We start from the raw sequence: 23,887 nt of genomic DNA, 5'->3' as shown, positions 1-23,887 counted from the left end.
TTTTATAGTGCAGGGATATCCTAAGGATTAATCTCTTGGGGAAAACATCTCCCCCTCAACACATTATGAATGCCAGGCTTTGGGACAGTAAAACACATCCCAAAGGGAAACATCGTTCCATTGCTAAAATTATCTATTAAAGGTTTAGCCCATGTGAGATGAAGGCAGGTGCCGCCTGGATCAAGTATTTGCAGTAAACTTTATCTATTAATTTTTTAAGTGTATTGTATTTTTGCTGAATGCAAAATAACTTTTCTTCACAGACAAACCGTTGTATTTTTTGGGGTCAATACAATTTTACAAATGTTTTTAAAGTGTCTTTATTTGATCAAATCTATATACTGTAAAATATTAATACAATTTAAAATGTGCGTTTTATTTTAATACATTTTAAAATGTAAATTATTCCTGAGATGGCAAAGCTGAATTTTCAGCATCATTATTTCAGTGTAACATGATCCTTTAGAAATCATTCTAATATGCTGATTTGGTGCTCAAAAAAAGATTTCTTATTATCAATGTTAAAAACAGTTGTACTTCAAGTGCAAGACTTTGGGCTCTAAAGAGTTAAATGCAGTTCTAAAGCATTGAAACACGAGAGCTGACGAGGAAGAGGAAAGCGAGAGAGGGCATGGGGGGAATTTCAGGGAACCGGGGTGAATAGTCTCCGTCTTTCTCCGTTTCTCTCTCCTCAACGCAGGCTTTCAGCTGCTCAACTCCACAAAAGTGACAGCTCTGTTCCACAGCAGCCATTAACAGCGTCGCTGGACTGACACTGCAACGACTGCTATACGCCACCCAGCACAATGTGACCACAAAAGGGATCTGTGTCACTTTCTTGGCGTTCAAACTACTTTGAAGACCCCATTTCCTTGGCAAAGCTGAATCAGCCTTGAAAAATGCAACGGCTGAGTCATACTTCCTCCTGGATATGACAGTGCTTCCTCCACAAACTGATCTGTCCTCCCTCCCCTCCCCACATTTAAAATGTTAAAGGGACGGAACATGGAAGAAGTGAGCAGGCAATGAGTCCACTCTGGTCTCAAACGTAAGATGAATAAACCTTCATGGAAATAAAACAGAGGCCTGCTAAAAAAAAAATGACTCAGAATGCATGTGATATATAATGGTCTTGATTTTTGCTACACATTGGAAAAAAGTTTGTGGTCAGGTAGATTTTTTAAATACTGCATTAAATTCAGCAGGGATGTATTAAATTGATCAAAAGTGACAGTAAAGTCCATTGATACAAAAATAAATCTATTTCAATATTTTTCAACTTAAATAAAAGAATTCTGGAAAAAAATGCAACATAGTTCGCATCACAACTTTTTTCAACATTGATAAGAATAAGAAATGAGTTTGTTTTTACTGTATTTTTGATCAAATAAATGCTGCACTATGGTAAGCATAAGATACATCTTTCAAAAACTGTTTTAAAAAATCTGAGCACACTTTAAGGTCAATTTCTCCCTAATTTCTCACATTTTTTGCCTCAAAAATCTCTTAATTACTGCTTTTTAATAGTTAGTGAGGTATTTGTTAAGTTTAGGTATTTGATAGGAATGGATTAAGGAATGTAGAATATAGTCATGCAGAATATGTGCTTTATAAGTTTTAATAAACAGCCAATATCCTAGTAATATATAAACTAGTTAATAGTGGAACTGGACCCCAAACTAAAGTGTTAGTGAGCCAAAACTTCTGTATGGTAGTTCATTATTATTCATCAGATATTAGCTTTTATTATGAATTATTTATTTTTTTTGTATTTTGTATTATATATTTGTTTATTATTTCTAATTTTACATTTACTCCTTTGTTTTTTTTTTAACATTTACTTTGTTTGTTTTTTTACATTTACTTTTTTTTACATTTACTCCTTTGTTTTTTGCAATTATACTTTTATACTAAAATATGTGCATATGATAAATAAACATACAACAATTACTAATACACATCCATGTGTGATAGCCAGTGCAAGGGAAATTCCATAGACTGATGAAAAACCTGTTGCACTTCTGCAAATACAGCATCAAGCATAGTTGCCGAACTATGAATTATTTGAGTAATTGCTTAACTTCAAAGCAAAGAGGGGAAAGTTTTGCTAACGTGTCACACGAGTAAACAAACACAGTCCCCATAGTCTATAACAAACACACACCCTGGTCAAATGGTACGTCATTTCTGCAGGTGTCACTCGTTAGAAGCAGGATCTTCCCTCTCTGCTTTGTTGACACATAACAGCACAGCCATAAAAGACAACGGCAATCATCAGATGAGTGACGCCGACAAGGGGATAAGCCACAGTCGGATTGTCCCAATGATGTCATTACAAGTCCCAAACCCGGACTGATTACTTAATAAATGACGGAGAGAGAAAACTGACAAAAGAACACAGAGTCACAAGAACCTGGACCATCATGAACTCCACTCACTAAAGTTTAAAAGTCATAAAAGAATACTGCTCTAATAGATTTCTTTCAGTGTTAAGCTTGAAGCTTTCGCTTTCCTTGAACTTTACTCGGGGGGTATTCTAGACAGAGTGAAAAAGAAATGACTCATACAGGGAGCCAAGCATTGTAGGAAGAGAGCGGACAAATATGGGCTCTCTCACTCTGAAGACAGATCCGCAAGGGCTGGTGGAGAGCGTGTGGACCGGATCAGGAGCGGTTGAGACCACACTGAAGCCCACAGGGACCCTGAAGGTGTTCTGTCTGCTTGCCAAAATTGCCATGCTGATTCATTCACCATGTACCACAACCCAAACCCTCCTACAAACCCCAGCATTTAACTCGTGGCTGCAACCGTCACTATATACATATCTGATTTCTCACAGCTGACGCATCAACGTTTTTTCTGCTCCTAAACATGCTTATGTTTACAGTATGAATTTGAGTTGCTTCAGACTGGGACAATGTCAATGCAGTGTTTGTGCATAGCAGCTACTGCAAAACGAATTCATTTTGTCCAGCAGTCTAACTAACCTTAGTTTATGAGGTTAGTTTTCAAAAAGGATGTTGTCTCGAGGGTTATATCTCTAACTATTAGGTTTTTGTAGGTTTTCGCTTCTTTTCTTCTGCTTTTTTCTTCTTTTCTAAATAGTTCAAATCCCAATTAAATGACAATATTTTTGTGATTTCTGTCCTTCAGACTAAAATTACAATGACATATTTTACTGCTGGGTTAATAAATTAACATTTTTAAACAAGAGACTGGACTGTGTTTTCAGGACGAGGAAGTTCTAAATGTCAGGCTGGGGAATTTTTTTTCAAATGTTATGCTTGTATTTATCAATTTCAGTAATATTTGTTAGGGAAATAAGATTTTTTTGTGTTATATTTGTTTACGTGTTAAAAATATATATTTCAGAGACAATTTGTGATCTCTTATTTTTCATTGAATGTATAACTATGTCTTGTTAAATACCAATAAAAAAGATTGAAACTATAAAAATATATATATTTCAAGGCAATTTAACACAGATAGTAAGATATGTGCATGTTACAAAAGGTATTTGTGTGTTTGATTAAATTGACTGTATTTTTTTCCTGCTCAGCATGCATACAGAAATGTTTTCAGAAATGTTTTCAGTGTATTGAGTAAATGTGAAAACTAACTCTTTATTATCTGAATATTAGTGCTAGTAGGCTATAGAAAATTATAACTAACGACGGTAGGACTGTGAGTCAATGTAGTGAGTCAATGTATTAAAATAAAAACTAAGAGGATGTAAAACAAATGCCCATCTCTTTAGTCTAAAACATGTTAAGTGAGCTGCTTGTAATTTTTCCCTCCGGTTAAAATTGACCTTTCATCCACCATAACTTCCTGTCGGCTTACTCATGAATGGGGAATGACACGTTGAAGAAAAATGCAATTAAAGAAATTAAGTTTATATGATGTATAGGCTATATTTTACAATTTGTAGGCCTATGTATTATGTTTTTAAACATATTTTAATGTAACGCGCTTTCCATTATTCTAATATTGCTCCAAATAATTAAACCACAATATCATTGTGATGTGATGAATACATTTTTCGCGTGTTGCTCCTTGTTTGTACAGCTGTCTAAGTTAACTGTCTAAATTCAGTTGGGGTTGTAAACACCGCCATCGCGTGGTTTTTATGTCGACAAACCACAATGTTCTTTTTTACAGCGTCTCAAGAATAGCTTAGGCTACTGGGTTGAAATACCTTTTTACTTACTCTTCTTTTAATTATCCACAGAATTCTGCTTTTAATCCAGTTTGAACCACTTAATGGCATCTATCCATTTGTTTTTCAGCTTCAAATAGCCTACGGAAGCCGCGTTGTTATGTCTTGAGCAGTCTCGTGCTGAGTGTAAACAAAGGCAAAGCTATATTCGGTTTTGAGAATCAAAGCCTGGAATCAAACATAGAAAATTAAAAAATCTTGCAAGCATTGGTCTTTACTTCAAGAAATTAAAATATATTGTAGCATAGCCTATTTAATTTGCATAGGCGCGCATCAAACGCCATGGTTTCAAACCTCAAATCCTCGTCACATCGTTTTTCTAGAAATGCAGAACAAGTTTTAAATGCATTGCTTACAGTATTTCATAACCCGTATCCCTAGTAGCAAAGATTTACATAACAATCCGTTTTTGGTTTATAATAACGTGCACTTTGACATAATAGCGGAAAAATAATCTGATGCCACACATGAGTAAGATCATCAGAATGAACACTAACGCAACTGGTATTTGGGGGAATTTTGTGCTCAGGGCCAACGGACAAGTCCATATCCGAAGTCACGGATCATTCTTTTAAAGAGGCTTGTTAAATTGATGGAGAAGCACCTTCATCAACCAGTTATAAAATAATAAACTAATCATTCAGTGTTTGGTGAAGTAGACTTATTACCAATGTTCTTCTAAACTACAATGGGTGTAAATGCCCAAGATTAAAAACAAAAATTTCTAAGTAAAAAAAGAGCATAATTTCTCATTTCTAATCGGTTGTCAATGATTTGAGCACATTTTCATAAATGCATTTTTTTCTTATGGAGGGTCTATTTGTAATAGGGACACTTGCAACAGTGGAACTGTTTTATTTAGTTAGATTTGGCTTAGTAATTTAGTCAATAAACTCCGTTTTGGCTCGTCCCGGGACTCGACTGAAACACTGATGATTAACAGTGAGTCAAATGCGCAGTGGACTATTTATGCCCCCTATATATAGCCTAGAGTCACGAGCCGTTCATTCTCAGTGCAGCGCAGGTCTGCTTCACTTCACCTCTGGGCGCTGAAAATAAATTATTTAGGCTATTCGTTCATAAAAAGAAGATGAAAAAAACTCGTTATTCACAGTGGTTGGCCTAAATGATCACGTAGGATGGCAACAGGTGGTAGTTTGAACCCTCGATAAGAATTGGTCCAATTAGTAGCCTAGGCTAAGTGAACTGCAAATCACTGGTTAAATGACTGAATAGCATGGCTACGCACAATTAGAAACAAATCCGCCAAAAAATGGTTGGCATATTCCATAGGATACTTAAGTCAATATCTAAAATATTCGACAACGTCCTATTATTTATTTTGATGGGGCAATGTTAAACAATATCACCGCCATTTATTATTTTTTTTTATTATTATTATTTTTTCCAGAAAATGATTCATCGTTGAGTTGACACAGACTTGAATAAGAGCCTGTTATTACTCCACTTCCTACTATAATTTAACCATGTTTTCCTGTGGTCGGATGAGTAGACCAAAGAAAACTTCCAGAATTTACTCCCACATATTGATATTTTCCTTTTATCTTAAATAATCTCTCGTGTTCTCTACAACTGTGAATCAGCGCAAGTAAAAACACAAGCATGTTTAAATTGCTCTATGAATCACGCGTGACTAACGCGAGAGCAATACACTTGTATCTTTCAGTTTCAAATGCAGTCTTAGTCTCACGACTGACATCTATTGACCGCTTTGTGTCACAGTTTCTCTGAGGAAAATGTGCAATATCAGACAGCAGCAGCAACAGCAAAATACCAACAATTGGGCTATATATATTGCCTGAAATTGCCTCCTATATTGCCTGAAATAGTTAAAATTGGAGTGGTTGAAAGAAGTAAATTAATTGTTGAATGAAATTATGTGAAATCAAAAGTGTTATTTTTGGTTTCAAATTATGATTCCTTTTCTGCTGAGAGAAAAAAGCACTGTAGACATTAAAATGTCTTGAATTTGTTCTAGATCAGTAGACCCTGATGTTATGGTTCTTTGAAAGCCTGTCAGAAACAAAGTCTGCCTCATACATACTGCAGAAATGCTATTCTAAAGGATAGTCCCACAACACTGAGTTAAGCTTCAGTGTTTAAATATGAACAAACATTGTAAAAGATTTCTCGCAATATTTACAAATTAAAAAAAAATATATATATTTTCCTCAAATCAATTTAAAATGTAATACTGGCTTAATCAAGTTGTGCATTATTGCAATCAATAATCTTCACAATATAGATTAAAAACACTATTTCAGAACAACTAAATGATTGAAACAGGGTTTGTATAAGCTTTGAAATTAGGCTTTATATTCAGGGGAAGTATCACCATGACGACAAGGGTTATCTTTGTTCTGCATGTGTTTCCTGTCTAAGTGAGGAGTTTAGTGCAGCGGATATAACAGATATAGTACAGTTAAATAGGTGCCATTTTATTGTTTAATGTGCTGGTGTGCTCATGTTAAGGCTGCAGCTGGACTGCCACTATGGTTCTATGATTCTGGGGTGTATGATACAGTGATGGCAGGGATGTGGTCAGAGGTCTGGGCATTATACTTCATACTGGCCTTTGGTACTCCAGACCCATCACAAGTACTCCAAGAGAAATCCCATGACTTTAGAAGGATCCTCCTAGGTTTGGATAAATGCAATGCCTGCATTGGAACATCCATTTGCAAGAAGTTTTTCAAGGACGAAATAAGGTAAACTCAGATATTTCCAACTTATGCAAAGAATCCATTTCTGTCAAGTTAAAATTTTATATTTTAAATTTTATATTGAATGATATTCATACTACAATAGATTATTATTGGATCCTTGGAACAAAAAATCCAAATGTCCAGGGGTGTAGTAAACATTTCAGAAGTGAGGGGGGCAAGTAATATACATTTTTTTTTCTGACCTTTGTCTAATAGACAGGTTTTATTTTTTTCTTATATCTTGCTTCTTTTTGGCTTTTATAGGCTACAATGTCAATACATTATCACAGAATATTTGTTTTAAGTTTCTATAGGTACTGTAATTAAGGTTATCAGTTAGCACTACATTATTCATGTAGTTTATTGTTATGAAAATACCCTAAGATGTCTTGGAAAAACAAAAATAATTGTCACAATCGTATGTTTATTGTCTTCACATTTTATCAGCCAAGCAATTTCAGCTTTTTATTCAGCTACAGTGATAGCTGGATGCCTTTGTTCATATACAGGATTTTCTGGAATGTCATAATGACTTCTATGAATCTTGTGGACTTTCTGTGTGAGGGCACCCTCTTAGCCTGACAAGCCAGACCCACATCAAGATGTTTGGTCTGGAAACTCACCATTGACAGCTCAATCCGAGGGGCGGGAACGGTTGTCTTAAACTCCCTCTGCACGCGATAGGATAGCGCTACCAGAGCAACGAAGGTGAAGCAGAGCTCGTTGACAGAATAAACTTTCGCCGTATCCGGTCGGCTAAACTCCGAACAGATCTTCCCTACTTAAGAATGACTTCAGTGCCGTTCTTTGTTCTTTTCTCAGAGAAAAGCTTAACTCCAAGTCTTCCAGAGTCACGGTCAAAGCTGATTCGAAAGACCGCCGTTCTCCAGTTCCTGTGTTTACTAGCACGAAAGCGCAACTCGGCCGTCATGTTAAGCCCCGCCCACCGACTCTATACACCAGGGCTATTCAAATCTTACCCTGGAGGGCCAATGCACTGCAGCAGACTTTAGCTCCAACCCTGATCAAACACACCCACCTGTGATTTTCTAATGATCCTAAAGACATTGATTAGCATGTTCAGATGTGTTTGATCAGGGTTGGAGCTAAACTCTGAACCGCATTGGCCCTCCAGGATAAGATTTGAATAGCCCTGCTATACATGATGTGATTGTTTTGACAGGTATGACAAAAGTGATGTCATACCTGCTCCACTCTATAATCTTCATATCGCCTCGTTTTGGATAAGAATATAACGGTCAGACCACCTTGTCTCTTAGAGTTTAAAATATTCAGAGTGGACAATAAAAGAACCTCTATGAGCTTTTGATCACATTTAACTGAAAACAAATGTTACCTAAATGTCCAAATACAAAAGAAAGTCTAGCTATTGAGATAAAGAAGTTCTGGTACGTAACTCATCTGAGATATATATATATATATATATATATATATATATATATATATATATATATATATATATATATATATATATATATATATATATATATATATATATATATATATATATATATATATATATATATATATATATATATATATATATAGCCTACAACAAAACTCAATTAGCACACTGTAAAAAAAAAATCTGGTCTCAAATTAAAAAATTGATCACATCTAAATTTTTCAATTTGCCGAACTGAAATTCTGTGAATTGATGCAATTTACTTCACAGAAATTCACTTGTAAAATCTTCAATTTGAGACCTGATTTTTTTTTTACAGTGCAAGAGAAAACATGCTTCATGAAATGCATAGCTTTTTTCCGCTTGCATGCATATAAAAGTATTGAGACAAAAAAGTGTATTGCTTGCTATTGGGAAATTAAACAACACTAGAAGGGTAACTTTTTCTATAACAACATTTTTTGCAGCGTGCAATATCTAATCATTGATCTGAGTGAGCAGCATGAAGAATTAAGCCAAAAACAGGAAGCTAACGTGGACACTGATTATTTCACCGCAGGTTTGAAAGATGGCTGACTGCTCAGTCTAATCTCTCCTCAGCAGATGTGCACTCATTTGAGGGAAACTATACAGACAGCACAGCGGGCTGGAGACCTGTGGTGCTGTCCCAACTGATGTCTACTCACCTGCAAAAGATATCAGACAATAGCATTTGCACCTCAGCAGGCAAAGGGAAATCCTGCAGCATTGAAGCCGTCCTCAGGGCCACTTCACGCTTCCAAAGTTGGGTTCGCTCCAATATACTGCTTCCCAGCATGGTGAAGGTCTGCATTCGGTCATTGTATTCTGTTCAAAGCAGATTACATTTCAAAGCAGTATTAATTTGAAAACTAGGTGCCAATTTACCCCTTAAGGTAGCAATTTTTTCCCCATTGTCAGTGCTTCTTAAAGAAAAGTTTTCATGAGGATGACAGTGGCAAGTGCACTGCTAACTTTGTAGACAAAATTTAAACTTACAGACTATGTTTTAAGTGTGTTTCTTCAACTTCGGGCACTTAAGTGTTCCAGATCTCAGCTTTATTCTTTTTTAAGAAAAATTGTCACATTAAAACTCTTGGAAACTTTTTTAATTTGACATTTATAAATAGATTTTATCGTTGTCCCCTTTTCTCAGACCCAGATTGTCTTACATTTTTAAATGTTTAAAACTATTATAGTCTTGACCAAAAATATAGCAATCATAAATTATACACACCAATCAGGCATAACATTATTTATTGTCCTATATTGTTTTGGTCCCCCTTTTGCTGCCAAAACAGCCCTGACCTGTAGAGGCATGGACTGAAGGTGTGCTGTTATCTGGCACCAAGATGTTAGCAGCAGATCTTTAAAGTCCTGTAAGTGGCGAGGTGGGGCCTCCATGGATTGGACTTGTTCAACACATCCCAGAGATACTCGATTTAATTGAGATCTGGGGAATTTGAGGTCAAGTGCTCAGCCTTCGCTCACCATGTGCAACAATAAGCCTTGGCCACCTATGACCCTGTCGCCGGTTCACCACTGTTCCTTGACCACTTTTGATAGATACTGACCACTGCAGACCGGAAACACCCCACAAGAGCTGCAGTTTTACAGATGCTCTGACCCAGTCGTCTAGCCATCACAATTTGTCCCTTTGTCAAATCCCCCAAATCCTGATGTTTGCCCATTTTTCCTGCTTCTAACACATCAACTTTGAGGACAAAATGTTCACTTGCGCCTAATGTATCCCACACACTAATAGGTGGCATGATGAAGAGATAATCAGTGTTAAATACATACTACCATAATGTTATAATAACACCATCATTTCATAATGTCATAATGTTATGCCTGATCTGTGTAATTTTTATTAGCTAGGCTGGGCTTGCTTGTTTCTTCATAACAATTGTTTTCCCCACGTCTGCACAGTATGGCACAGATAAAACAAACCTTTCAGCTGTGCTGCCATTTTGCTTATTCTAGAATGCTAAAATGTTAACTCTTGTTTTTATATGATTTCTTAGAAGAGTTCTGCCATTTTTCTTTTGTTTTGTTATCTGTGGTGTAGGCCTATACTCTGTTGGACATTGTTAGTGGACAAATGAAATACTGAGAACATTTAGAGTGTTTACATTCACAAAGTCTACAGTGTCAAATAAGCCCATAATTGAAGGAACAAAAACATCACATTTGACTGCTTATAATGAGTATTATTTGTCAAAACTCTTTCTCTAAAAGGGTCTGGTCACCCCGATGCTGCGCTGCCCATCTCAGAGGTTGCTGGACCGCATTGTGCGACGCTACTTCGAAGTGACTGATGCGTGCAGTGTGCAGATGAAGCACTTCAGTGAAAAGGACAAACTCAGACTTCTTTACACTCTGGCCGTTAATCAACAGCCCCTTATCCTGCAGGTATAATCATAAGTGAGCTAACATGATTAGCATGGCCCATGGTTTTGAGCGTGGCACTAGCAACATCAAGGTCATATGTTCAATTCCCAGGGAATGCAACTGATCGAAATATATACCTATATACTTTAAAAATGCAATGCAAATTCTTAAATCTAAATTTAAAGATTGTTATTTCATAGAATTTAGTAAATACAGCCTTTCAAGGGAAAGGAGCAGCATTTGAGACATTTCAATAGCATTGTTTCCAAACACAGGAAGAGTGACTCTCTCTCTCTCTCTCTCTCTCTCTCTCTCTCTCTCTCTCTCTCTCTCTCTCTCTCTCTCTTTATATATATATATATATATATATATATATATATATATATATATATATATATATATATATATATATATATATATATATATACAAAGAAAGAAAATGAATACACATTGGCATTGCCCACTCAAGCTCCCTCGTTTCCTGTTTTCAGGTCTACTTTTGACTTTTCTGCCTACAGATGTTTCCAGGCACGGAAGGCTGGCCCTTCCTTCGCTACCACGGGTCCTGTGGAAGGATGATGGTATGGGCAGGGAGCAGACCCCTCAGGAGCCTGTTTTCCTCTCCATTAGAACGCCGCGCAGACATCGCCTACCAGCTCCTTCACATCACCCAGAGCCTGAGCTCCAACAGCCTCCAGTTCAGCCTCTTCTACACCAGTGTCTCACAGGATATGTTTGGGACCTTGGATGATAGCAGGGTCTTCATTGTGGATGCCAGTACCATAGGGATCATTGACTTACAGGAAGGTCAGTTTGGGTCAGGTTACCTCTAAATAGTTTTCTGTGGTAAAATATTATTTTTACCATGTACAAAGACAAACCATATGAACAAAAGAGTTGTGCATATACATCAACTGCCAATTGGAATAAGCTTTCCACCAATAAGGCAAACAAAAAGTACATATTCCTTCAATTAAAAATATTATTTTGTATATATATGTGTGTGTATAGATAGGGTTATTATGGTTTTTGCCAGGGGCCTGTACCATGATGGTAGTTTAACAAATTCAGGGTTGCAGGATTAGTTTTGAGTTGACAAAACCAAACCAATTTATTCAGGCTTTGTTGGTCCCATGATGCTGATCATCAGCTTTCTTTATCAACTCAGGCTTTGATCCTGAGTTTAGCTTCATATAGGCCAGGGGTAGGGAAAACGTTTCAGAAGGGCCACTCTCTTGCACTCTCTAGCTCCAACCCTGAAAAAAACACTCACCTGTAACTTTAGTAACCCCGAAGACCTTGATTAGCTTTAGGTGTGTTTGATTAGGGTTGGAACTAAACTCTGCAAGAGAGTGTGGCACTTCGTGATCAATGTTCCCCACCCCGATATAGGCTATTTATATTCATTTCAACAAAGTGCCTATTAATGGTTGATTATATTATATATCTAAACCATTCAAAATTATTTTTATTGTAAATAAGCATTGTTAAAAGCCAGATGCTTTAGTCTTTAAAAACCATTTGCTATGCCGTGACCATGAAATTTGGAGTAGAAACGGGGAGACTTTATTGCATCAGATGTGTGTCACTTTGCTCACAGCTGATTGGTCCAATTTCAGTTGAGGTCTTTTATCCAGAACATAACCTGCCCTGGAGCAGGTTAGCCGTGGGGCATAAGTTACTATGGAGATGATCACAGCTAAAATCCAAACCTTAAAACCCATGACTGGCACAAACTAAGCGTAAACATAGCCAGCTAAACCGGCTTCATGGTATAGGCCCCAAGTTTCAAGTACAATATATTATAACAAAACATTAACAATATATACTAGCATTCAAAAGTTTGCTATATATATATATATATATATATATATATATATATATATATATATATATATATATGAAATAAAATCTTTTTGTATTTCTAATAACATAAATGCAGCCTTGGTGAGCAGAAGAGACTTAAAAAAAAATCTTAGCGTTCTAAAACTTTTGACTGGTAACCTAGTGTGTGTGTATATATATATATATATATATATATATATATATATATATATATATATATATAGACAAACATTATATAATTCAGGATTTCTGTATCTATAACTATAAATTATACATTCAGCAGGGACACTGAATTAAACAAAAGTACCAGTAAAAAAAAAAAAAACCCTGAACAATGGTATAACACATTCACAAAAATACATCAATTTTCACAAAAATATGAAACTGTTTACAACATTGATATCACTAGGAAATGTGTCTTGAGCACCAAATATAGATCTACAGAATGATTTCTGTTAGATCATGTGACACTGAAGCCTAGAGTAATGCTTGCTGAAAATTCTGCTTTGCCACCTCAGCAATAAACTATTTTAAAATATTAAAGTCATTTTAAATTGTAATATTTCTCAATACTACTGTATTTTTGGTTAAATAAATGCAGCCTTGGTGAGCTAAAGACTTTAAGCGGAGCCCAGGATGACTAACCACCATTTATTGAGAGCTAATGGAGATTGATAATCATCATGATGCAGCTTTACTCATGATCATGCCTTATTAATTAAATCTAGTCCTTCCGGCAGGACATCCACCTGATGAAGACTTGCTTCCAGAACACATTGATGTCTTCTCCTGTCTGAGTGGATCTTGTGCGAGACCTCCCCCATGTGAGACTGTCCGAGCCACACAGAGTTTTATCCTACTATGCAAACATGTCCTGAACAAACTGCTCATCCCTAATGATGTGCAGTCAGGTCAGCTTTCCAGAGCAGCAGTCAATGAGCTCGCTATCTGTGCAGACCCATCTCAGACTGACCAAAGAATAACCACTGCCATACAGACCTTAAAAGACATTTTACAGACACTAAGGGCATGCAGCGCTCTCTATGGATATAGATATCCTGAATGCCTCTATAGTGACAAGTTCTAGACCACCATGAATGAAGATTCTGTCATTTACAAACCTGTAAGCCATTCTTTTCTTCTATGTGACAAAATATTAAAAACTTTTCCATTTTGTCCACAAAATGGAAGTCAGTGGGCACCCATTTTATTTCTTTTCAAAGTTCTTGAAAAGATATTTTGTGTGCCACAGAAGAAAGTCAGGCAGGTTTGTAAAGATATTAGGGTGAGTAAATGAAGACAGAATTTTCATTTGTGGGTGGAATATGCCCAAGTAAGTCTGACTGCATAAAATTCACACACCAGATACAATCTGAACCTGGTAGCATCTTCTTGGCACTACTCTAAAGCACTTAAGTTTACAAATACAAAATTGTGTGACGTCATCAGCATATATCTAATAAAGAATGTGTATCTTTTCAACGTATAGCCAGCAAACAAACCTTGAGAAATTATGAATAAAATAAATGTGTATATAATTAAAAGTGCATAAATATTATTCACACCCGAGACAAGGAATATGGAATTTCATCACAAAAGGAGAATATTTTAATTACAAAGACAACTCTGATTAGTAACCCATAAACCATATCAATCTTCATGTATCTGTACAATGCTTGCTAAGCAGTTTTATTCATGTATAGAAAATGTAAAAAGAGAAATGTTCAAAATGACATTACTCCATAAAATTTAATGGCAGGAACTCTGGAAAAAAATAACAGCATTCCATCAACAAATATTTTCAAGCAATAAATATTTATAAATAGTGTAAATTTACAAGATTAGAAATATAAAGAAAAAAAAAACACAAATTAAAGTTTATTCCTTAGTCTATGTGCAACCCATTTTTCTGTGACTTGGCTACCCCTCACTCCACCCCCACCCCCCCAACTTAACTTTTTCCCTTAAGAAAAAGAGGCAAAAACTTCACATTACAAATTTCTCTTTTTTGTTACCTAAAGAAAATGTTGAACAAAAAAGACCAGCTACGGTAGTATTTAAGAGGAAATGAGATTCAAAGAAAATAAATCATGTATCAGCCCATACATGAAGTACAGAAGAACACAAAAGAAACAAAACTAAACGAAACAAAAAAAAAGGATTAAAGCAACAGTAAAAAGGAAGAGTCAGTAGTTTTGAGTGATTTTGACATTTGTGATATATACACAAAACCTTTTTTTCCTCAGCAATTAGTCTATTTGTAGTTTGTTTCAAAGAAAAGTGGTGCTGAACAAGCTGAAACAGTCCTGAAGATGGAGACGGTCCCACTTCACTCCAGTGGGCCGAAACTCCATACTTGGCAAGGTTGCATAGACAAACAGCTTAGAACCAGCAGCCTCGTGGGGTTTGCTACAGAAACCAGTGGTGTGGAACTGGGTCAGGTCTCCTGAATATCAGAAAGGGATGTGTTGCGTTCCAGGGTATTATCCGAAGAACCGTTAATGTTAACGTCAAGACGAGGAGGAGGAGGGCAGGGGTGGGGCCTGTGGAGAGAACGAGGACATTAACCATGGTCAATGCTTGCTACCTGGGGTCATTAATTGTACGTGTATTAGTTGATATACACGGTTTATGCAGAGATCCATCTAAAGGAGGCTTTGAGACTTACTAATGTGAACTGGTCATACACTTGCATGAGATCCTCAATTTTGTACTGCTCTAAAACCACAAAGTTCTCAAGGTTAGGGCTGCATCTCCGAACGCAGCCCTGGCAGTGCACCACGTACGTCTTCCGTGAGTTACTCTCACTGGTGACAAACAGCAGATCGAATACCTCCACCTGAGAAAGCAATGGAAAATTGGTGAAGCAAACAGGGATAGAAACCCAGGTTGAACATGAATAGCTGAGGTTTTATTACTAGTATTATTTCTTATCATATACCTAATATAAAAGACGAGTCATGTTTGTTTCTACTGAGCCTGATTTCTCAAAATGGTGCGTGTGCCTGGGTACCATGACAACAGTGCGAGTTATAGTAAGCACGAGCGGCGGCGGCTGCTGCTGGCAGCTCGCACGCACAGAATAACGGCCGAGCTCAGTGTTTTGACTGAATAAGGTTTCTTTCTTGCAAAACCTTATAGAATGCCTCCTGAACACTTTTCATATATGGCCCACATCTCACTATATCATTGCATGAGACTTTTGTATAATTTTTGCTGAGTTTTAGCCTGGTCGCTATTCACTGCCATTATAGGAAGGAGCGTGTTGCAGGACTATTTTTTTTATTTTATTTCTTGTTTTGAGGTACGAAAAATGTCTCATTCAATGGCGAGCTCAGTCAGTTGGCGCTGTGTATACTTCAAGACTCTTGACGCAAGTGAGCTAAGATTCCGATTGGCCCAGAGAAATGTCAGTTATAAGAATTATCCAATAATGTTTCGCATTTTGTAGCCTGTACCTGATATATATTGTACCTGATAAAAATAATACCCTCCAAAATAATCAATATTAAATCAAAATCTAATCGAATTATGAAATGTGTCAATGCCCAGCCCTAGATCTCAGTAAGTTTTTTAGCATTCCTTCTGATGTTCATTCATGTTTATGTTATGCTAGAAAACATTATTGAAGAATACACACCTCACAGATGCTACAGTAGTGAGCAGGTTCATCCTTGGTCCTTCCATGCCAAACAAGCTCTTTTCCAGCAGCTATAAGAGCCTCCCTCAGTGCCTGACACTGCTTTAGAGTTCTCAACAAACAGTACCTTAGAAGGGAACAGACCATATTAAACACATCCATTAAAATGTTTGCGTTTTCAGTCACAAACTACATGATTGTGACCAATCAAAGAACCACAATTATAAATGTAGTGCAGTAGACTCACTTGATCATTTCAAAGAGCTTGTGATCTGACACTTTGATGTTCCTGGCCATGTTCCAAGATAGGTGAATCATAGGAACAATGGATTTGACACACTGGAGCTTGTTCCACTCGTAGCGTTCTACAGCTAACTTATACTGATGCACTAAAGAAGGATGGATAAGAATTAGACCCTTTGGTCAGTTAACAAATAGATGAACTGTATTTTAACTTAAGGTCTACAGGTTAAAGCATCTAAATATCAGTATACATATACACTTAACAAGACTGAAAAACATCACTTTCTTCAAAATCAACATCTGTTCTTAAACCAAATGAGCTGCCTGAAAATAGACAGCTCGCTCACTCACTCCATCCATCCATCCATCCATCCATCCATCCATCCATCCATCCATCCATCCATCCATCCATCATTTATTTGTATTTTATGTATTTATATTTAACAATTTTGTGCCTTAGATGGTGATAAAACAAAGAAAAAGAGATTAGATCTGATGTGCAGCCAAAGCTTGTTAAGCTTCACAAAATAGAAAGTGACTGTAAAGAAATATCTAAAATATCTTCGCTCTCATCGAAAAACAAACTCCAGCGTATTCAGTTGTCAGACACTCTTGGAACTTCAAACAGGACTGGGATTTATTGTAAGATGAGAAAAAAAAGCTTTTTGGCAGCAAGCCCACAAGATGGGTTTGGTCCATGCCCACAGATAAATATATTGCTGGATCTTTAAGATCTCTGGTCTCCTGTATCAGGCATTATAAGAGAGGACTTAGAGCTATTATCTTGCGTTTCAAAAGGTATTGAATAAAAGAGTGCCATTTATTGTGGCCAATGTGTATTGGAGAAAAACATTAATATAATATAGACACCCATCCATTTTCAGTGGATTTTCTTCAGTGAGGTTAGATTTTTGTTAATTTTTGGAATAAAAGATCAAAAGGATTAACAATGCCCACATATATTTATACATACACTCAAAAAAAACTATAATTAATACTTATACAAAAATATTTATTGAATGTTGTCTGACATTTATACATCTAAAACGAGATTTGTTTTTTGCTGCCGTTTTTTTTACTTCCAATGTAGTGTTCCAAATCAGTCACTTAAGACTTAATGAATAATTGTTTGAATACAATCTCTGAAGATAGCTGCATATGCAGGCAGTAGGCCTTAGGCAGCTCATTAGGTTTTAGAACAGATATGGTGGTCCAACAGCAGTAATAAGAAGCTTGAAATTTACCAGTGAGTGGTCCTACATTCCAGGCAATGTTGTTGCACCAGCCAATAGCCTGAACCCAATGCACAGTGCCTGTATTGAGCCAGACCAGATCACCTGGTCGCTGGATAAAGCGGTAAACTGGAACATTGGCCTCATACAAGTCTTCTAGATTTGGCCACCATGAGCCCATTAGGTAATTAATATTATTCCTGCATAACAAAGAACATGTCAGTCAGTGCATATGCAATATATAGAGACATTTTAACAAAACGAGTCAACAAATACATGCATTTTTGACCACTCACTTTTCACAGAAATCATTCATGACACCCCAGTACGGCTCAGGAACGGCAAACCATTCACAATCTCCAGGGCCAATGTTAATATTGACAGAGCAGAAGTTGTTATTTTCTTGGTGACCTGAATGAGCACAGAAACATTTAACATTTACACAGTCACTTTCAATGTCTGTATTTGAGAGTGCTGCCTCAGTAAAAACAGAGTGAGATGTGTGTGCTTGCGTGCCAATAAACTGACCTGGTGTCCTGCTGCCTGGAACCTTCATATAGAGCTGGACTGTGTTCATGCCGAGAATGGTATGGCCCACATGACTGAGCAGATTCCCTGCAGACACCACCCGCGCAAAGGCAGGCAGCTTACTCAACTCAGCCAGCTGCAGCTTCCACCTGCAAGGTCACAGGGCAGAGAGGTCAGATGCAACGACCTAATATGTCTTCCTGTTCCATCACAACTCTATGAGTCTGTCTGAATGCTGCAAGAGGTCTGAAGAGGTCCATTTAATTTTCACACAATCCCCCTTCAGACTACAATGAAAGTCTCAAGAGCACCTTGATGAAGCACTAAACCACACAAGGCATGCATTAATGTGATTTTATTTGTGTTAAAGAGGGTTAAGCACAACACGAGCAAAGCAAAGTCTGTTTTTTACCATGGTAAAAATCACTGCAAGTCATAAACGGAAAGGGATAGTTCACCCAAAAAATGAAAATTTGATGTTTATCTGCTTACTTCCAAGGTATAGGCGACTGTTTCTTCAGTAGAACACAAATTAAGATTTTTAACTCTAGTAGTCTAGTAGTTTCAGTCTGTCAGTCGTATAATGCACGTGAATGGTAACAAAATCTATGAGAGTAAAACAAATATGCACAGACAAATTCTAATTAAACACTGTGGCTTGTGATGACATGGTGTCTTAAGATGGAAAACGAACGGTTAGTGCGAGAAACCGAACAGTATTTATATAACTTTTTTAACCTCTAATACGCCACAATGTCCAACAGCCTTGTGAGTGAGATAGGAGTTCTGGTTCTTGGGTTATCTATGCCAGATTGTGTACAGATCTCAAACACTGGAAATTCTCTCTTGCACTCAAGGCTGTTGGACATAGTGGTGTATTAGAGGTAAAAATTATATAAACACTGATCGCAAGAAACCGATCAGTTTGTGTCTTAAGACATCCTTGTGTCGTCACGAGCCATAGTGTTTAATTTGGATTTGTCTGTGTATCTTTTTTTAACTCATAGATTGGTTAGAGTTAAACGGTTAGAGTTAAAAATCTTAATTTGTGCTATACTGAAGAAACAATCACCTATATCTTGGGGGTAAGCAGATGAACAGTTTTGGGTGAGCTATCCCTTTAAGTGGCTTTTTTTTTTTTTTTTTTCAAAGGACGTTTGACCATTAGCCAAAATGGTTCAAATACCAAAATGTACAAGAAATGCAAGTGTACTCTACACACCATCAACAGAAAAATACACTGTGCGTTTCAGTATGCACTTACTTTTTCTCATCTGACAAGTCAATGTTTGTCCCAAATTTGATGTGCTTAAAGGGACCTCTTCTTCTGCGCAACACACTGAAACACAAATACAGGATCCAGATAAAGACTATGGTTTTGAATTAAGTACTTAAAATATAGGACTTAATGGAACAAGGACTTACTTTTCTGAGGGACCAGATTCTGTGTCCGATTGGTCTTTTTGCCCTTTCTTTTCATTTTCCTCCTTTTGGATAAAAAAAACAGAACCATTAGAAACCAAAGCACTAACCATGAACTGCTTCTCAGTATCAGTAGTTCACTATCGTTCATGATCTTGTAACACAGTTGGCTTAGACCAAATGCTTCGAGTTTTTGACTTTTGACACACACACACACACACACACACACACACACACACACACACACACACACACACACACACACACACACACACACACACACACACACACACACACACACACACACACACACACACGTCAACAGTCAACAGCACAAGTTTCTGGCCATTATTTTTAAGTAGAGTGATAAGGATACTATTATAGTGACCAGGGTAACTGAAGCCTTGTCAAACTGATGACACGGATTAAATGTTTTTCTGCACATTTTTGTCTTCATGATGGAATGAAGACTCACCCGCAAAGATTCCTGGAAAGACGAGGCCTGGTACTGAGCGTATCTGGCGATGGTGGTATGAGACCGGCTGCTCTCACAACGCCACATCTTCCTGCTGCCCGCCACGTCCCAGTTCTCATCAGTGGGCTGAGATAACTGAGTCCTTACCTCCACCAGGTGCTCTGGGTTGGCCTCCACCAGAGTCTTGGTGGAGAACAATCCTAAGTCTGACATGAGAAGCGGAGAGAAAGACAACAAAATGTCAAATGATGAATACAAAGGGTAAAAATAATTTCCCAATAATTTATCAGGGTCTGATAACCGACCTCTTTGGAATGTAATACAAATGCATCAGTCATAGTCTTGGTAATGCAAGTTTACAGATGTATTTGATGTAAATAGCAACTATGTTTTGGAGGATGATCAGATTTTTCTTTTAATTTTATTAAAGTGTTTACGTCACACAAATAGCAATCTCGGACAGCTACAGAGAAATCGGGCACCAGACAAGTGACCAATTCTGGGTGTCGATATGCTGAGACATTGCCTTGCCCAACAAGCTCAAGTGGAAATATAACCAATTCTTCTTCTTTATTTTCCCTTCGTAGAACCCTTCAGTTCAACAGCAACTAATGTGTCAATGAATTTTGCAGCATTTTTAATGAGAACGTTTTACTTTTTTTATATTTTATTTTAGTTAACATTTTTAAGTAGAGATTTTTAATGGCTTTAGTTTTTGTTAGCTATAATAACACAAACTAGTAAAATCAATACATTTTAAAATATGCGTTAAATAATGAGTCTTTCCTTCCTATGACAAGGCATCACAGAAATTAATTAAATGGAAATTAATTTAAATTACAAAAGGTTTTGTGTAATTTGTGTACCCAAATAATAATTGGGGTGGAAATTTGACTTTTATTTAATAAACCAGCCCGAAATACGCTGGGACTCTTATTTTGAAATGTCATTGCTTTATTAATGCAGCGGCTCATTCAAATTAAGATGAGGGAGATAAAATTTAACCAGCAGCCATATCACCCTGTAGCCCAAGACTGGTTTCCCACTGAAGCTAAGTAGGGCTGAGCCTGGTCAGTACCTGGATGGGAGACTCACTGGGAAAACCAGGTTGCTTAAGGTAGAGGCGTTAGTGAGGCCAGCAGGGGGTGCTCACCCTGTGGTCTGTGTAGGTCCTAACACCCCAGTATAGTGATGGGGTGAACACTAGTACTGTCAAAGAACACTGTCCTTCAGGTGTGACTTTAAACCAAGGTCCTGACTCTCTGTGGTCATTAAAACTCCCATGGCACATTCCAAAGATTAGGAGTGTAACCACGGTGTCCTGGCCAAATTCCCTTGATTGGCCCTAACCAATCATGGCCTCATAATAATACCCATCCACTAAATTGGCCATATCACCCTCTCTCCTCTCCACCTATCGCTGGTGTGTGGTGAGCGATCTGGCGCCGTTGTACTGTGGCTGCCGTTGCATCATCCAAGTGGATGCTGCACACTGGTGGTGGATGAGGAGAGATCCCTGACATGAGTGTAAAGCGATTTGGGTGTACAGTAGTACATATGAAAGCGCTATATAAATGCTTCATTCATTCATTCAAATTTGCTTTCTTACAATAGTATGCTACATATTACAATATAAACACCGTAAAGTAAACTAGTTTATTATTATTTTACAGTATTTGTTTATAAGCAATCGCTTGGCATAAATGCGTGCTATTCATTGATTGCAAACTGATCTCCAGCTGCCTGAAGCATTGTTGAATGCACAACAGCGCTTTAATCTTGTGTGATAGGCTCATACATTTATTTAATGAAATCATTTTGAAGTTGAATAAAATTATATTTGGCACTAGGCAAATAAACACGATTTATGTTTTTTCAACCCCAAAATATAAGATGCCTTAAAATGATCATTAGGATCATTATTATGATCTTATTTTTATTTTTTTAAACGTATCCACATGGATTTAGGATTTTGCACATGCTCCAAAAAACATTTTACAGTTTACAGTACACACATCTATTTTTAGAGTGAAATGGTTGCATTGTCGAGCCCTGCGTAAATATGTTTGGGTTTCAAACGCTTACACACAGATTGGGACATATGTGGAAAAACAAAACTTGCCATTTACCATGACTGTTAAAGTAGTGGACAAATTTTGTCCAAATTGCCCAAATATTCCAAACAGCCATTGACAGACACAGTCAGAATCATCAGAACTTTCATCAGAAAGTTGACCATTAGAGACTATATCAAATACAAATGATATATTCCATCATGTAATTTATGAGGTTTGAAGAGCAGGTACATAAGAGTACATTTCAGAAGAATCCTGCTACTGCTGTTTTTTCGGAAGCCCTTTATTTTCCGATCCTGTTCCACATGTACATGCTATACACTTAAAAAACTAGGTACTAACCCTGAACCTACCTTAAACTGTATGACCCATGTAGTTGCCTCAGGTGTACTTGCAGCATTCTTACCTCAGAAAGTACTAAGTGCACATAGTACTGTAAAATAAAGTGCAACGGGTTTTTTTTCCCCTCTGTAGTGGGGATGCTTTCATGTAATGACACTTTTAGCATGCAGATGGTGCTGTTGTCATTTGCAGCCATGTCATACTGACATGTGTTCTTAAACCCACTTTCTATAGCAATGCTAGCTAAATGTCTCCTGACTAGTTTTGCAAATGACAGAGTACTCAACTTAAAGGTGCTAATGCACAAAAAAAATCCAAAATTAAAATAAAACAGACCACTAGATGCTTACACATGTACGCAGTGTATTGGCAAGCACTCAAATGTACTCAAGCACTCAGAAACACACTCACCTAGCTTGAGTGCTCCAGCCAGACCACGGATCACTGTAACTGGGTTGGCTGCGTTTGTACAGAACTGGTGCAGCGGCGGAAAGAAAGCGTCCCTCTTGTTCTCCAACTGCCAAGGTTTTAAAAGGTAGGTTTAGGTGACTGTAGAAAATAACGGCTTGGATTTTAAAAGGGGGTGTAATAAAGCAAGCATAAATTAAGGTTAAATAAGGTTTACTTAAATGTCTTTCCCATGGCAACCAAGTGCTTTCAATCAGTGAAACTGGAATTTTTTGCCATGTACTTTGCCTTGTAAATAGCATGCCGACAGCAATACTTCAAAGAGTTGAGGAGGATCATCAAGACAGCACCATGTCAGACATCAATGACATTTACTTACATAAATACTAGGGGTGGGAGGATTGAGCTTGTCCTTTGGCAGAGGAGGGAAGGGTGGAGGTGGTAACCGCGGAGGGGGACACTTGTCCAGTAAGATGCTGTTATTGGACACACCATTCTTCCCCAGGTTTCTGGAAAGTAATTTTCACAAGATATTCAGTCACATTTTCAGATGCCCACATATTATATTAATTTATACAATAATGTTACACAAATAAAACTTTTATATTAGATATTGAAATCTAATTTTGACAGACTGCATGTTGCAGTGGAGACTATAATTAATGATGTATACTTGTCAGCATGACAGTGGCACAGGGTCTAGCTTTCTCTGTTGCTTTCTAGCCACAACCCAGATCACTAGAGATGGAGGCCATCAACAATCATTCCAGTCAAAACAAACATTTTACAATAAACTCACGGCAGAGGCAGAGGGTTAAAAGTTCAGTAACTAAATGTCTCTAAATAATTACAGCTGTAAGGATGGAGATTAGTTTGGAAGAGTAGCCTCTGTGC

General features: G+C 37.2%; 2 protein-coding genes across 10 annotated transcripts in view; one reads left to right on the top strand and one right to left on the bottom strand.

Annotated features, from left to right (window-relative positions):
• The first annotated feature begins 6,691 nt into the window (after positions 1 to 6,691).
• On the top strand, positions 6,692 to 14,055 carry dipk2b (divergent protein kinase domain 2B). Its single transcript, XM_067444125.1, has 5 exons — positions 6,692 to 6,948; positions 8,931 to 9,195; positions 10,631 to 10,804; positions 11,302 to 11,590; positions 13,369 to 14,055. Exons 1-5 carry the CDS (start codon positions 6,767 to 6,769, stop codon positions 13,713 to 13,715), a joined length of 1,257 nt encoding a protein of 418 aa, XP_067300226.1. The 5' UTR covers positions 6,692 to 6,766; the 3' UTR covers positions 13,716 to 14,055.
• Positions 14,056 to 14,208: 153 nt separating this feature from the next.
• The window catches only part of kdm6a (lysine (K)-specific demethylase 6A), an 87,931-nt gene continuing 78,252 nt past the window's right edge, over positions 14,209 to 23,887 (bottom strand). For all 9 annotated transcript variants that reach the window (XM_067444115.1, XM_067444117.1, XM_067444114.1 and 6 more), the window contains 12 exons: positions 23,373 to 23,502; positions 22,997 to 23,102; positions 20,169 to 20,374; positions 19,697 to 19,758; positions 19,536 to 19,610; positions 18,272 to 18,420; positions 18,040 to 18,154; positions 17,756 to 17,943; positions 16,516 to 16,657; positions 16,269 to 16,395; positions 15,297 to 15,467; positions 14,209 to 15,171 (listed from right to left, as the gene is read on the bottom strand). In XM_067444115.1, coding sequence (XP_067300216.1) covers positions 15,139 to 15,171; positions 15,297 to 15,467; positions 16,269 to 16,395; positions 16,516 to 16,657; positions 17,756 to 17,943; positions 18,040 to 18,154; positions 18,272 to 18,420; positions 19,536 to 19,610; positions 19,697 to 19,758; positions 20,169 to 20,374; positions 22,997 to 23,102; positions 23,373 to 23,502 — 1,504 coding nt within the window. In that variant the 3' untranslated portion in view covers positions 14,209 to 15,138. The remainder of the gene's footprint in view (positions 15,172 to 15,296; positions 15,468 to 16,268; positions 16,396 to 16,515; positions 16,658 to 17,755; positions 17,944 to 18,039; positions 18,155 to 18,271; positions 18,421 to 19,535; positions 19,611 to 19,696; positions 19,759 to 20,168; positions 20,375 to 22,996; positions 23,103 to 23,372; positions 23,503 to 23,887) is intronic.

Source organism: Pseudorasbora parva, chromosome 5 (genome assembly GCF_024679245.1).
Source record: "Pseudorasbora parva isolate DD20220531a chromosome 5, ASM2467924v1, whole genome shotgun sequence".
NCBI lineage: Eukaryota > Metazoa > Chordata > Actinopteri > Cypriniformes > Gobionidae > Pseudorasbora > Pseudorasbora parva.
Note: the sequence above shows the minus strand (reverse complement) of the source record. Positions and strands in the feature narration are given on the sequence as shown.

Excerpts from the sequence above, each read along its gene's own strand:
- dipk2b (XM_067444125.1), top strand. The coding sequence starts at position 6,767 with ATGGCAGGGATGTGGTCAGAGGTCTGGGCATTATACTTCATACTGGCC. Across the intron at positions 10,805-11,301 it reads AACAGCCCCTTATCCTGCAG|ATGTTTCCAGGCACGGAAGG; the intron begins GTATAATCATAA and ends TTCTGCCTACAG. Across the intron at positions 11,591-13,368 it reads GATCATTGACTTACAGGAAG|GACATCCACCTGATGAAGAC; the intron begins GTCAGTTTGGGT and ends TCCTTCCGGCAG.